An 11,832-nucleotide genomic window follows, 5' to 3' on the forward strand; every position below is an offset into this window, starting at 1 on the left:
TTCGTGTACTTTTCTGGGGAACAGCTCTGGGAAGGCGAACTTATCAGTCTTCCAAGCGTTGGCCGAGGGCTCTTCGGAAAAGGCTTCAGCGCCGTGAGCTCCCTGCTAGCCCGGCCTCCCTCTGCCTCCGCGGGGCGGGCGGGCGGCTGGGAAGCGGCAGCCAGCGGAGCAAAAGGACCGGCGCGGTAATCCCGCCCTCCGCGCCCGGAGGGGTGGAGCCTGAGCGAGGAATCCGCGAGCAGTCCTCTATCCCCGGATGACGAGCAGCAGGATAACATGGAGTCGGGCAAGATGGCGCCTCCCAAGAACGCTCCGAGAGATGCCTTGGTGAGTGCGAAGGATGCGAGGCGGGGTGCGAAGCTGGGCGCGACCGCAGCCGGGGACCTGAGAGGCGGGCCTGGGGGGAGGGCCTGATGATGGGCTCGCGGGTCGACTTCAGCCATGCCAGGGCCGCCAGGAGCTGGAGATTCGAGTGCCCTGGACCCCAGGGCTCTCTCCCGCCACCCCGGCGGCCCAGCCGGAGGGAGGCTGGCGGCCCACCGGATGCGCAGGCCGGCCTCCCGGCTTTGTCTCCTGGGCCTCGGGCCCCGGGCCGCCTAGTCGTCCCGCCCCATCTGCGAATCCTGGCTCGCGCCTCCAGTGTTCTGATGGAAAGCTACCCCAGTCGCCACATCTGAAAATGACAACCAGCTGTAACCACCCCTACCTCGACTGGGAAAGCCAACCCGGGCCTTTTTCTTCTCTTTGCCCCCGCCCCCACCCCCGCCAAAAAAAAAAGTTTTCAGCAAAGAGATCAAGACGAGATTTGGTGTGAACCTGACACTCGCTTGGGAGGAAAAGGAAAAGTACAAGTTTGGAACCCAGAGAAGGGGGAACCTTGTATCATAAATATAATTACTACCTTCGGTCCAGTCTTGATTTCTATACCTAGATTATGCATCTGGCGTTTTTATTTGAATCCACAGGTGATGGCACAGATCCTGAAGGATATGGGAATTACGGAGTACGAACCAAGGGTTATAAATCAAATGTTGGAATTTGCTTTCCGTAAGTTAACAAAACACCAAAATCGCCTAACTTGTGAATTTTAAAAATCGTTCATTGTAAGAACATTTTCAACCAAAATACTTTAACAGTTAATGTCATAATATGTCATTATACATTTGTCCAAACCCACAAAATGTAGAGTTCCAAGAGTGAACCATAATATAAACTACGGACTATCGGGGATTATGATGGGTCCGTGTAGGACTATCAATTGTAACAAACGCACCACTTTGCAGGGAACATTGATAATAGAGGATGCTATGCATGTATGGCGTCAGGGAGTATATAGGAAATCTCTGTATATTCCCCTCAATTTTGCTGTGAACCTAAAACTACTCTACAGAAATAAAGTCTTAAAAATATGTGAAGAAAAAAAAGAGTTAATGTTATAGAATTCAGAAAGCAGTAAAAAGGAGCTCAGGCTAGGGAACAGTATATTGTGATATCTGTTTCAAATTGATCATATAGATAGGACAATTAGATATTAGAACCAAAATTCATAAACTTTCTGGAAATTAGTGAAACTTTTTAAAAACTGGCCATAAATAGTAATCTATTTTCATATGTTTTAAATAATGTTTTGTTCTTAAAGGATATGTGACTTCAATTCTGGATGATGCAAAAATTTATTCAAGCCATGCTAAGAAACCTAATGTTGATGCAGATGATGTGAGACTGGCAATCCAGTGTCGGGCTGACCAGTCTTTTACCTCTCCTCCCCCGAGAGATGTGAGCAAAATTTTATTTGAAGTTCATTTTACTTATAATTTTTAATTGTAGTTCTAATAAGGATTTTTTTTTTTAGTTTTTACTGGATATTGCAAGGCAGAAAAATCAAACCCCTTTACCACTGATTAAGCCATATGCAGGACCCAGACTGCCACCTGACAGATACTGCTTAACAGCTCCAAACTATAGGCTAAAGTCCTTAATTAAAAAGGTAAGAATTTTTAGTCATCTTAGCTTTTAAAAAGGGTAAGATGTGTTAGGGGTAAATAGTGCAGTAAATTAAAGGCTAAGATAATTTACTAGGATTTTTTAAAATTTAGTTCCTTGAAAATACTATGTCTGCAATTAGCTACTATGTTAAAATATAGAATATATGATCCAAGATTTTGAGGGCTAAAAGGAACTTTATTGTTCATCTAACTCATCAGGGAAGTGAGCCCGAACTCATCTATGAAGTTAGTAGCAAAGTTAAGACTGATTCCCAGGTCTCATAACTCCCAATCTTTACACTATACCATAACAGAGTAAATGATATACCATCAGGCATTGGACTTGCTTTCTGAAATATGACCTAAGGCTCTCCCACCACTGAGAAAGTTCTCCCTACATTGGCCTACCTCTGTACCTCTGAAATTCCACTATAAGGAAGTTTCTTACTGGGTTAAGATATTGACTAGTTAAGGTTAAAAAATCATAAGGAAGTTAGCTGTTATCCCCAAATAACACTCTACCTCAAACTTTAAAACTATATAGAATTATGTATTTTATATATATATTCTTATCCATGTTTATATAGATATGTATTGTTTGTATTATATGTGTGTGTATATATATAGATATTTGTGAAAACCCTAGTTTAAATGTTGCATTAGAACACTGAACAGAAACAGGACATTCTTGCCATCAATTATCTATTAATAATTCATATCAGCAATCCTAATTTCATTTCCTGCTAAGTTTAGGTGTCAAGTGTGAACAACGTTAAAACTAATTTGTTTTTTAAATCCCCTAGGGACCTAACCAAGGAAGACTAGTTCCACGGTTAAGTGTTGGTGCTGTTAGTAGCAGACCTACCACTCCTACTATAGGTAAGTGCGAGAGGGAAATGGCTTTTTTGGCTGGTAAAGAAGTGCCTCAGCACTTGATTTTGAACTGTAATCCAAGTAAAAAGGTGAGTCAGAAATTCCGATATGTGTTGCCATTAATACATTTACTCGTCCTCTAGTAAAGCTATAAACATATTTTATCATTTCAAAATGAGAAAGCGACAAGGAATATCTGATCCCAAATGAGTATAGAATTGGGCATTACCCAACATTGTTGCCGGTATTAACTATGGTAACAAAAACAGAAGTTTAAGCAGTGTGCTTTCTGGGTTTTATACAAATAAAGTTGCCAAACTCACAGCAGTAGCCTACTTATTATCAGAAATTAAATTTCTGAGTAAATTGGCAAGAGATGCAATCAAAAGAAGTAAGTTTAAAGTATACAAAAAGCTTAAGACTCAAAGAAAATCATTTTTAATATAACCTTTTCAAAAGTAGTACTGATTATCCTGTATTGGTCAGTGAGCACCCCTTCAGACTGTTTCCTGTGTCCTTTGTGACAGGTCTCCATCATTCTTTGACCATTTCTTGCTTCCTGGCACAAGATGTTCCAAGCTCATCTTATATTTTCCTTACCCCAGTCCTAGAATCAGCCATTTCTCTAAAGAGCCCTGGTTCCTCTTAGTGGAGAATGGCATTTAGAAACCATAATGTCATTGTTGCTTAGATATTAAGGAACACATGAATAATGGATTTAGATTTCCTGATTTTTTTGTCCTACGTTCCTGCTGTATTTTTTCATAGTCAAAGTCTTTTCAGAAAAAAAATCCCCTTCTCTTTGACCAGTATTGATTTCTTAGCTCTTATAACTTGAGTACTATAGATGTCATATAGCTCTAGTGTAAGCAGCATTTGATTTTTGAGATGTGTAGACAACCTCTTCATATTTTCAGGGTGTGAATTCACATTTCAGCATTCTAAAACCAGACTGGTATAGTATTAATTGTACACGTCTAATTATATGCATGTGACCTGTGTAGACAGGAGTTTGCATATATAATTTGTGTAACTTTTTGATCATATACTGTTTATCTGTGGGTTCATATCTCTTAAGTGAATACCAACTTTTTAAAAACTCTAGGCTGTACTAATCAGTTACATGTGTTGGCAAGTTAACCAATTTTAGTTATCAGTTGTGATTTTTATTCCTAGTTAGACATTTATTGTACATGTTTTAGAGATTTTTAAGTCTAGAGTGAGGTAGATGCTAAAAACTACTATTAAAGATGCAAGTTTTAAACTTTAAAAAAAATTTAAATGAGTTTCATAAAGCATAAGACCTAAGCATATACTCTGTTCAATTTTAAAACCTAAACTCCATACTTAGATAAATGTTAACAATTTCCTTATGATAATGGACAAGAAAACATCCACCTACTGTGAATTTTCTTGACAAAATAAAATACTTATATTGCTTCATTAAGCTTCACCAAATTCTTTGGACCACTCCTTAATACATGGAAAACTTACCTAAAGATGGAGATATGTTAGGCTTCTGTTAGATGCATGTTGATTTAGCTTCATGGGCATAGTAGACACCTCCTAATTCCCAGCAAGTGACAGAGATTAAAAGTGCCACATAAGGTAATTAATAGAAAACTTGGGTCTTTAATGCTGTTTATTTAAATGTTCAACTTCATGACTTCATGTAGCTAAAATTCAGTGCCAGATGCTATGTGAAGAGTTTTACATGGATTATTTTAATTCTCACAAGAATCCTATGAAACAGGTATTGTTATCCCCATTTGATAGATGAGAAAAGCACAAAAAGATTAAATAACTTGCCCAAGGTCACTCGGCTAGTAGGTGATAAAGCCTGGATTCAAACTCAAGCAGATCTTTCATTAATTCCCTGTGCTTTGAAGGTAGTTTCTGGTAAGCTAAAGGAGAGCAGGAATTGAACCTGTATAATAAGTCACCTAACTAACATGGTCTGTTAATTACAACTACAGCAACCCCACAAACAGTGTCTGTCCCAAATAAAGTTGCACCTCCAGTGTCAGTGACAAGCCAAAGATTTACGGTGCAGATTCCACCTTCTCAGTCCACACCTGTCAAACCAGGTAACACGATGGGCAGGGCATGGGGGATTGAAAGTGGTTCTTTTAAAATATTTTTCTGAATTTTAAAATTTGTGAATGATTCGTGATAACAGAACAGTTTGTATTCCTATAGCAATAATTAAATTGTTTTAATATCGTAACAGGAAGGCGGCCGTAATGCTGCAAATCTGGGTTCTTCAGAGGGAGTCTATAAACACACTAAAATTGTATGAAATTTTACATATATGTAACATTTTGGGGGGAAGGGAGAGATTTCAACATGATCATCAAGAGTCTCAAAGAACCCTATGAACTAAAATAAGTTACGGTCTACAAATCTCAGGCAAAATCACTTAGGGTTAAAGCTCAAGAAAATAATACAACTTAGTATATAGCCAATGAAAACTGTACTTTTATTCACTTCACGGAAGTATATGTAGAAAGTTAGAATAATATAAGTAGAATTCTGTTATAACGTAGTTTATTCATGAATATGTTTAGATTTCACATCTTCTGAAACCTAACCGTACACCATAATATTGGTCTGTAAGGAAGCATGATTCCTGACCTTGAACACGTGCCTTTAGTATGTTCCATGATGAATCCAGTGCACTGCTTCCCATGACTGAGAACTAATTGAAATTTTAAGTAAATTAAAAACAGGGCTTCCCTGGTGGCGCAGTGGTTGAGAGTCCGCCTGCCGATGCAGGGGACACAGGTTCGTGCCCCGGTCTGGGAAGATCCGTGCCGCGGAGCAGCTAGGCCCGTGAGCCATGGCCGCTGAGCCTGCGCGTCCAGAGCCTGTGCTCCACAACGGGAGAGGCCACAATAGTGAGAGGCCCGCGTACCGCAAACAAAAAAAACTAACAGAACTTCTTTAACTTTATACTAGATACTAATTTAAGTACTTTAAAGCATTAAAAAATGTAATTTAACTCTTAATGCAGTATAATTATGTTTCTTCTGATATAGTTTTACTTCATGCTATTGAAATTGTTATTAAAATTACATTCAGCTTTGTTGAATACTTTTTACTCTCAGAAGCATTATACTTTGTGTACTCTTGCTTTATGTCTCATTTTTAATTGAACATTAAGGGAATGTAGTATTTTAATCATAACTCTTTATCTAGAGGCCTGTTGCCATTTTTGTGATTTATGAAATTTTTGTCGCCAAAAAAGGCAGGATTATGTTTTTTCCTTCCAGATTGAGTTGGTATAGTGTATTCTTGGCTGTCAAAATACTCACAGCTTTGGGACTTTGAAATGGTAAATATTCATGATGTGTGAAAAAGCATATACATAACTGTATGATCTTAATTACATAAAAATGGATGCTTAGTTATGTAGATACACAAACGAAACCTAGACGGACACATCAAACGGTAAACTGCTTGTGATTATAGATGACTTTGTTTTTTGCTTCTTGTGTTTTTTGGTTTCCTATTATGCATATGTTAACTTTTAAGAAATAAATGTTATTTTAAAAACCTTAAAAAAAGAAATTATTATTCGAATTACATTTCAGCTTTGTTGAATACTTTTTACCATATGTTTCTGATTCTGTGTAGTTCATAGTTTGGGGGTGTTTTCTCCTCTGTTTACAGTTCCCGCAACAACTGCAGTTCAAAATGTTCTGCTTAATCCTTCAATGATTGGGCCCAAAAATATTCTTATTACCACCAACATGGTTTCATCACAGAACACGGCCAATGAATCAAACCCATTGAAGAGAAAACATGAAGATGATGACAATGATACTATGTAAGGAATATAGTGTAGTCTCTATGCATTTCAAACGTGTAGTTGGTTTTGAGCCCAGTATACCAAACTAGAACATTCTTGATCGAAAACTTAAATGTAGCTGCAATATCTTTCACCTTAAAGTGTTATATTTATTTCTTAAGGGTACCAATGTTTTTTCATTAGGCTTCAAGTATAAAAAGTTAAGTGCTTGTTTATTAATGGTTTCATTAATGTTGAGTACTGCTATGGTAATTCTATTTTTGGAAGCAGTTTTCTGCAATGTATCTGACAGCAACACTTAAGTTTCACTTTCTACAGCCTGATCAGTGGACTAATCTTTAACAGCATAATTTCTAATCTATATTTAAATACTTCTTTTGTAAGATAAAATAGTCACTTTTATTGTCACCAACTTTTTTGACCAGATCTCTCAATTTAGCAAATATTGTTGGAGAGGTTGGATTTAGAGGGATTCTAAATCCATTTTGAATATATTTAAGCTGTTTCTTGATGTTCCCTAACTTCCCACCTCCTCAGCCCCGTTTCTAGATCCCATTCATTTTCTGCACCACCTCCTCCCCACAGGCTTACGTTTCTCCCTATTGCTCTTAAATTTAAAAGGCCAAAACTGGAACTTTAGGAATGTAATTCCTGATAATACAGCTCAGTGTCATTTTCATATTTTTAAAACCTGCTTTACATGCCTGATGGTCTATGGTTCACTTTAACCAGAAGGTTTGCATTTTGCTGTTTTTCTCTCCATACCAGAGCAGTTGGGTTTTATCCCTTACCTTTTATGCCCATTGAGCATTACTCTGCTTTTGACAGGTAGTTTGGGGTCAGTTACATTCAGTTTCAGTCATATTCCAAGTTGATAACTCCACCATATTTCACAATTTGAAATTTAACACGAAAGATGCTATAGCTTAAAATCTGCCTTGATAAGTATACTTACACTGGACCTAGGCAAAACCACTGAAGAGCAAGTGTTTTCTTCCTTTCTACCATACATATATATGCTCTGATCACTACTGCTTGAACCCCCCTATTGGTATAATTCAGATTTTTCCAGCTTATTGCTGAGGATGTCACACATATGATGGGATCAAACCTGAAAGTTTTCTAATGGTTTTCCTTCCTCTAGAAGGCCAACACAAACAAATTAGTGTGATGTGACTTGCGTTTAGGTGCATTCTGCATAGGCTTCCCAGTAATGTTGCTAAACACCTTTCCCTATTTTCCATTTATACACATCTAAACATCCTATTGAGAAAGACTGCAAAGCTTTCAAAAATATAAACAGGCTTGTGTTGTTTAAGTAAGTTTGACATATTCAACATAGGAATACTTTTGCAGAATTTCTAAAACAAATTTTTATATCATAATTTAGAACTTATAGCCAAGGATCCTCAAAACTTAAAACACAAGTAAGTTTCATCTTAGGATGGTGCTTGATACATCAAAGAGAAATAGTCCAGTAACAGGGAAGAAATATCTCATCAAAACTGTGATTCAGTGTTTTTGGATATTAGGAAAAGGTGATACCAGACTTATAAAAATAGATCTGATCATCATAGGAGAGAAATGTTCATTATATAGCATAGGATGCCATTACTTGAATGTTCTCAGGGAGGCATGTCAGAAAGCCTAGGTTCTAGTCCTGGCTCCATCGCTAACCAACTGTGTGACCTTACTTCACCCATGAGCCTTGTTCTCCTCACTAGTAATAGGAAAATAACACCAACCCTGCCTACCTCACAGGGATGTTGTGAGGGTTTAATTGGTATATGTGAAAGTGCTTTCAAAATTGTAAAAATGCTATATAACTCTAAGGAATTGTTAACGTATTTGTTCCAAGATTATTAATAAATAATTGAACTTACTGTATTTCTCACTTTTGATTTAAGGGATTCAAAGAGGATGAACAAGGCCCAGTAATTCTGAGGTCCAAAAAGCAAGATTTGCTTAATGGATGATTATAAATCAGGGAATTACTTGCTTTTATTTGGAATCAGCATGTGACTCATCATAATGAAGCAAAATAAATATGAAAGGATATGGGTTTAAATCTGTTAACATAACATGCTCTGTCTTTAGTGGGAATTTATACATATAATTGAGGTTGCAATCTGAGTGTTCATTCTCTTAGCCAGCCAGTGGGTGGTTTGCCCTTTCCGATGAAGACTGCTTTATCTTGCAGATCTCCCTTTCCTAATTACATCCACCCATTCTAGCATCAAGAATGACTTAAGGGACTTCCCTGGTGGTGTAGTGGCTAAGAATCTGCCTACCAATGCAGGGGACATGGGTTCGAGCCCTGGTGCGGGAAGATCCCACATGCCGCGGAGCAACTAAGCCCATGAGCCACAACTGCTGAGCCTGTGTTCTACAGCCTGCGAGCCACAACTACTGAGCCCGTGCACCACAACTACTGAGCCCACGTGCTGCAACTACTGAGCCCACGTGCTGCAACTACTGAAGCCCATGTGCTCTAGGGCCCACATGCCACAACTACTGAAGCCCATGCACCTAGAGCCTGTGCTCCACAACAAGAGAAGCCACCGCAATGAGAAGCCCATGCACTGCAACGAGGAGTAGCCCCCGCTCACTGCAACTAGAGAAAGCCCACATGCAGCAACGAAGACCCAACACAGCCAAAAATTAATTTTTTTAAAAAAAGAATGACTTAAGGCAGCTCTTGTCCTCCGGCTTCTAGGTGGATTTTTTTTAAAAAGATGTACTGATAGGAAATGAGGTGAGGACACTGTCATCCCAAGTTCTTCCTTCTACAAGTAGGAAACAAGTGTCTTTGATCTGAGTAAGAATATAGGAATACAGCCACTATGCAGGGAGAATGGAAGATGTGGCCTAAGGGGTCCAGAGTGAAGAGAAGTAACTCAGGAGGTAAGGAAAAAAAACATCAGAACGACAGGTACAAAGCAGTGTGTGTAATTATGCCACCATACACCAACACACACGTGCACATGCATACCCTTTTTATATGCATTAAGTAGCTCGAGATTGAAGTAAACCAGTCTTACAGTGACTGGTTGCTTCTAAGAAGGGAAACTGGTGGCTAGGGGACTAAGGTAGGAAGGAGTCTTCTCATTGTACTCCTTTTTGACTTTTGTATCATGTACTAGAGGGAAGTTCTGGACATAAAAAGGAAAAGAAAGGAAGCAGGAAACACAACTAAAGAAGAGATTGAACTCATTTATGATGATTATAATTTTTTTTCTATATACAGGCATACATATGTTGTCTGGGGGTTAAAAGTGAATTTGCTACACTTAAGCCTAAACCTTTGCAGTGTTTTATCAATAATTCATAACTCTGTATTAAATCAGGAAGCACATACTTGTACAATTCTAGTTTATATATGCATAAATTGTTTGTTATATACTATCTTCCTTGACTAGGTTGTAAATTCCTTCAGGAGATAACTGCTATCATCTTATACTGCCTCTATTATGTCCTGAGCATATAGCAGGTACTCCAAATATTTGGCTGTTTGCGTTTCCCCATTCATTTTCTGGATTAATGACTGAAATAAATGGGGAAAAGATCCTGGAAGCAGAGTCTGGTAGAAATTACTTATAAGGTACAATCAGGGGTTGATGGATGGACGAATGGCAGTTGTAGAGTCTAAGTGTTAGGTTTATGGGTGTTTACAATTCTTTCAATTCCTCTGTACATTTGAAATAATAAAATGTTGAGGGAAAGGTAAACAGTAGGGGAAGAAAGTCATCAGTATGCTAAAGTTCTGGCCCGGCTATGACATTAATTCTCTGGATCAATGTGTAGCATCTCTGGGCCTCACCTACAAAAAAGATTGTACTAGAATTCCTGCTTCTCAAACCAGGGTAGAGCATGCCATTAGAGATGTGCAGAAATATGGTGTTTTTAAAAATTAACTACAACTATGGTGACAGTATTAAAATACAAATGAATTTTTAGAAAAAATTCAAGCCTTCAAAATTTGTTTTGTTTAAAGCAGCCACCAAAATTTTCTTTTGCTGTTCTCTCCAGAGTTAAGCAAAAAAGTCCTAGTCTAGAAGAATCATTTCAGGGAGTGAGGCACACTGAAAAAGCACCAGCCTTTGGAGTCAGATAGACCTGGATTTGAATCCCTGCTGTTACGGGCTCTGTGATCCTGTCCAATAGTTTAACTATTTCTTTATCCATAAAGGTGAAATACATACTCTAGTATGTAAAATGCCCAGCAGAAAAATTCCAGTTACACACAACCTTTTGAAATTGCACCATTTACCTTTGCTCATTCCTGAAACTCCCATTAAAATGACAGGAAAGAGAAAGGAGGGAAAATTACAAGGACAATAAAAGAATAAGAATGTCATTGAAATCGCTTTGGCCTTTTGGCTAAGATCAAGTGTAGGATGTCATTAGATTTTCAGCAATGACAGTGAATCAAAGGCTTTAAGTCTGAGAAACTGATAGGTAGGCTGAAATTCTACATATAACCAAACAGGCAAATATAAGAGTTGAATAAAGATATCTTCAGACATACAAAAAATTTTGCCTCCTACGCCCTCAATTTCTCAGAAAGCTAGTGGATGGAGTCTTGTATTTCACAAAAAGGAGAAGTAAACCAAGAAAGAAGGGGAAAACAGATCCAGGAAAGGGAAGGTTCAACACAGGAGGTTAAAGGAATCCCCAAGAGTTACCCCACAGAGATTTCCTCTGGAAACAGGAAACCCCAGGGCAACAGCTGTACAGCCAACATAGGGGGCAGCCAGTACAAACTGGAACAGGAACACAGAGGACTGCAGGAGGGACATCTCTAATAAAAATGAACCTACTGTCCCATATGTTTGAATATGCTGGGAATGAATCAGTGATAGATACATAGTAAAAAAGAAACTAATTTTTAAAACTATTTTTAACTCCAAAGAAAATTAAAAGATACATAAGTAAATATAATCATGGCATATGACATAGCTCAGCTGTGAATAATATTTATAATCACAATGTAGACTCTATTGATCAAATCTAAAATTATGACAAAACTATACTGGGAGAATTAAGAAGGGGACATACATATGGAACAAAGGCTATAAGAGAGCTAAATCTTCCCATGTATGAAATCAAGAAGTTAACAGTTTAAGCATGTTACTTAGAAACATGGACGTAGATATCTGATCC

General features: G+C 38.1%; 1 protein-coding gene across 4 annotated transcripts; it reads left to right on the forward strand.

Annotated features, from left to right (window-relative positions):
* Positions 1-227: 227 nt before the first annotated feature.
* TAF9B (TATA-box binding protein associated factor 9b) lies at positions 228-10,242 on the forward strand. Of its 4 annotated transcripts, none has more exons than XM_004329289.4 (8): positions 228-327; positions 966-1,047; positions 1,640-1,776; positions 1,853-1,987; positions 2,789-2,864; positions 4,835-4,945; positions 6,531-6,687; positions 8,577-10,242. In XM_004329289.4, the coding sequence occupies exons 1-8, from the start codon at positions 277-279 to the stop codon at positions 8,605-8,607; spliced, it is 780 nt and encodes a 259-aa protein (XP_004329337.2). In that variant the 5' UTR covers positions 228-276; the 3' UTR covers positions 8,608-10,242. The 4 variants fall into 4 exon arrangements, with proteins under 4 accessions (XP_004329337.2, XP_019787746.1, XP_019787747.1 ...); XM_019932187.3 differs by having other exon boundaries at positions 8,870-10,242; XM_019932188.3 differs by lacking the exon at positions 4,835-4,945 and having other exon boundaries at positions 8,870-10,242.
* Positions 10,243-11,832: the final 1,590 nt, after the last annotated feature.

Source organism: Tursiops truncatus, chromosome X (genome assembly GCF_011762595.2).
Source record: "Tursiops truncatus isolate mTurTru1 chromosome X, mTurTru1.mat.Y, whole genome shotgun sequence".
Classification (NCBI taxonomy): domain Eukaryota; kingdom Metazoa; phylum Chordata; class Mammalia; order Artiodactyla; family Delphinidae; genus Tursiops; species Tursiops truncatus.

What these genes read in the sequence shown, in the direction of transcription:
- TAF9B (XM_019932187.3), top strand. Translation starts at nt 277, where the DNA reads ATGGAGTCGGGCAAGATGGCGCCTCCCAAGAACGCTCCGAGAGATGCC. An exon ending in AATGTTGGAATTTGCTTTCC is followed by an intron (nt 1,048 to 1,639) that starts GTAAGTTAACAA and finishes TTGTTCTTAAAG; the next exon opens with GATATGTGACTTCAATTCTG. An exon ending in ACCTACCACTCCTACTATAG is followed by an intron (nt 2,865 to 4,834) that starts GTAAGTGCGAGA and finishes TTACAACTACAG; the next exon opens with CAACCCCACAAACAGTGTCT.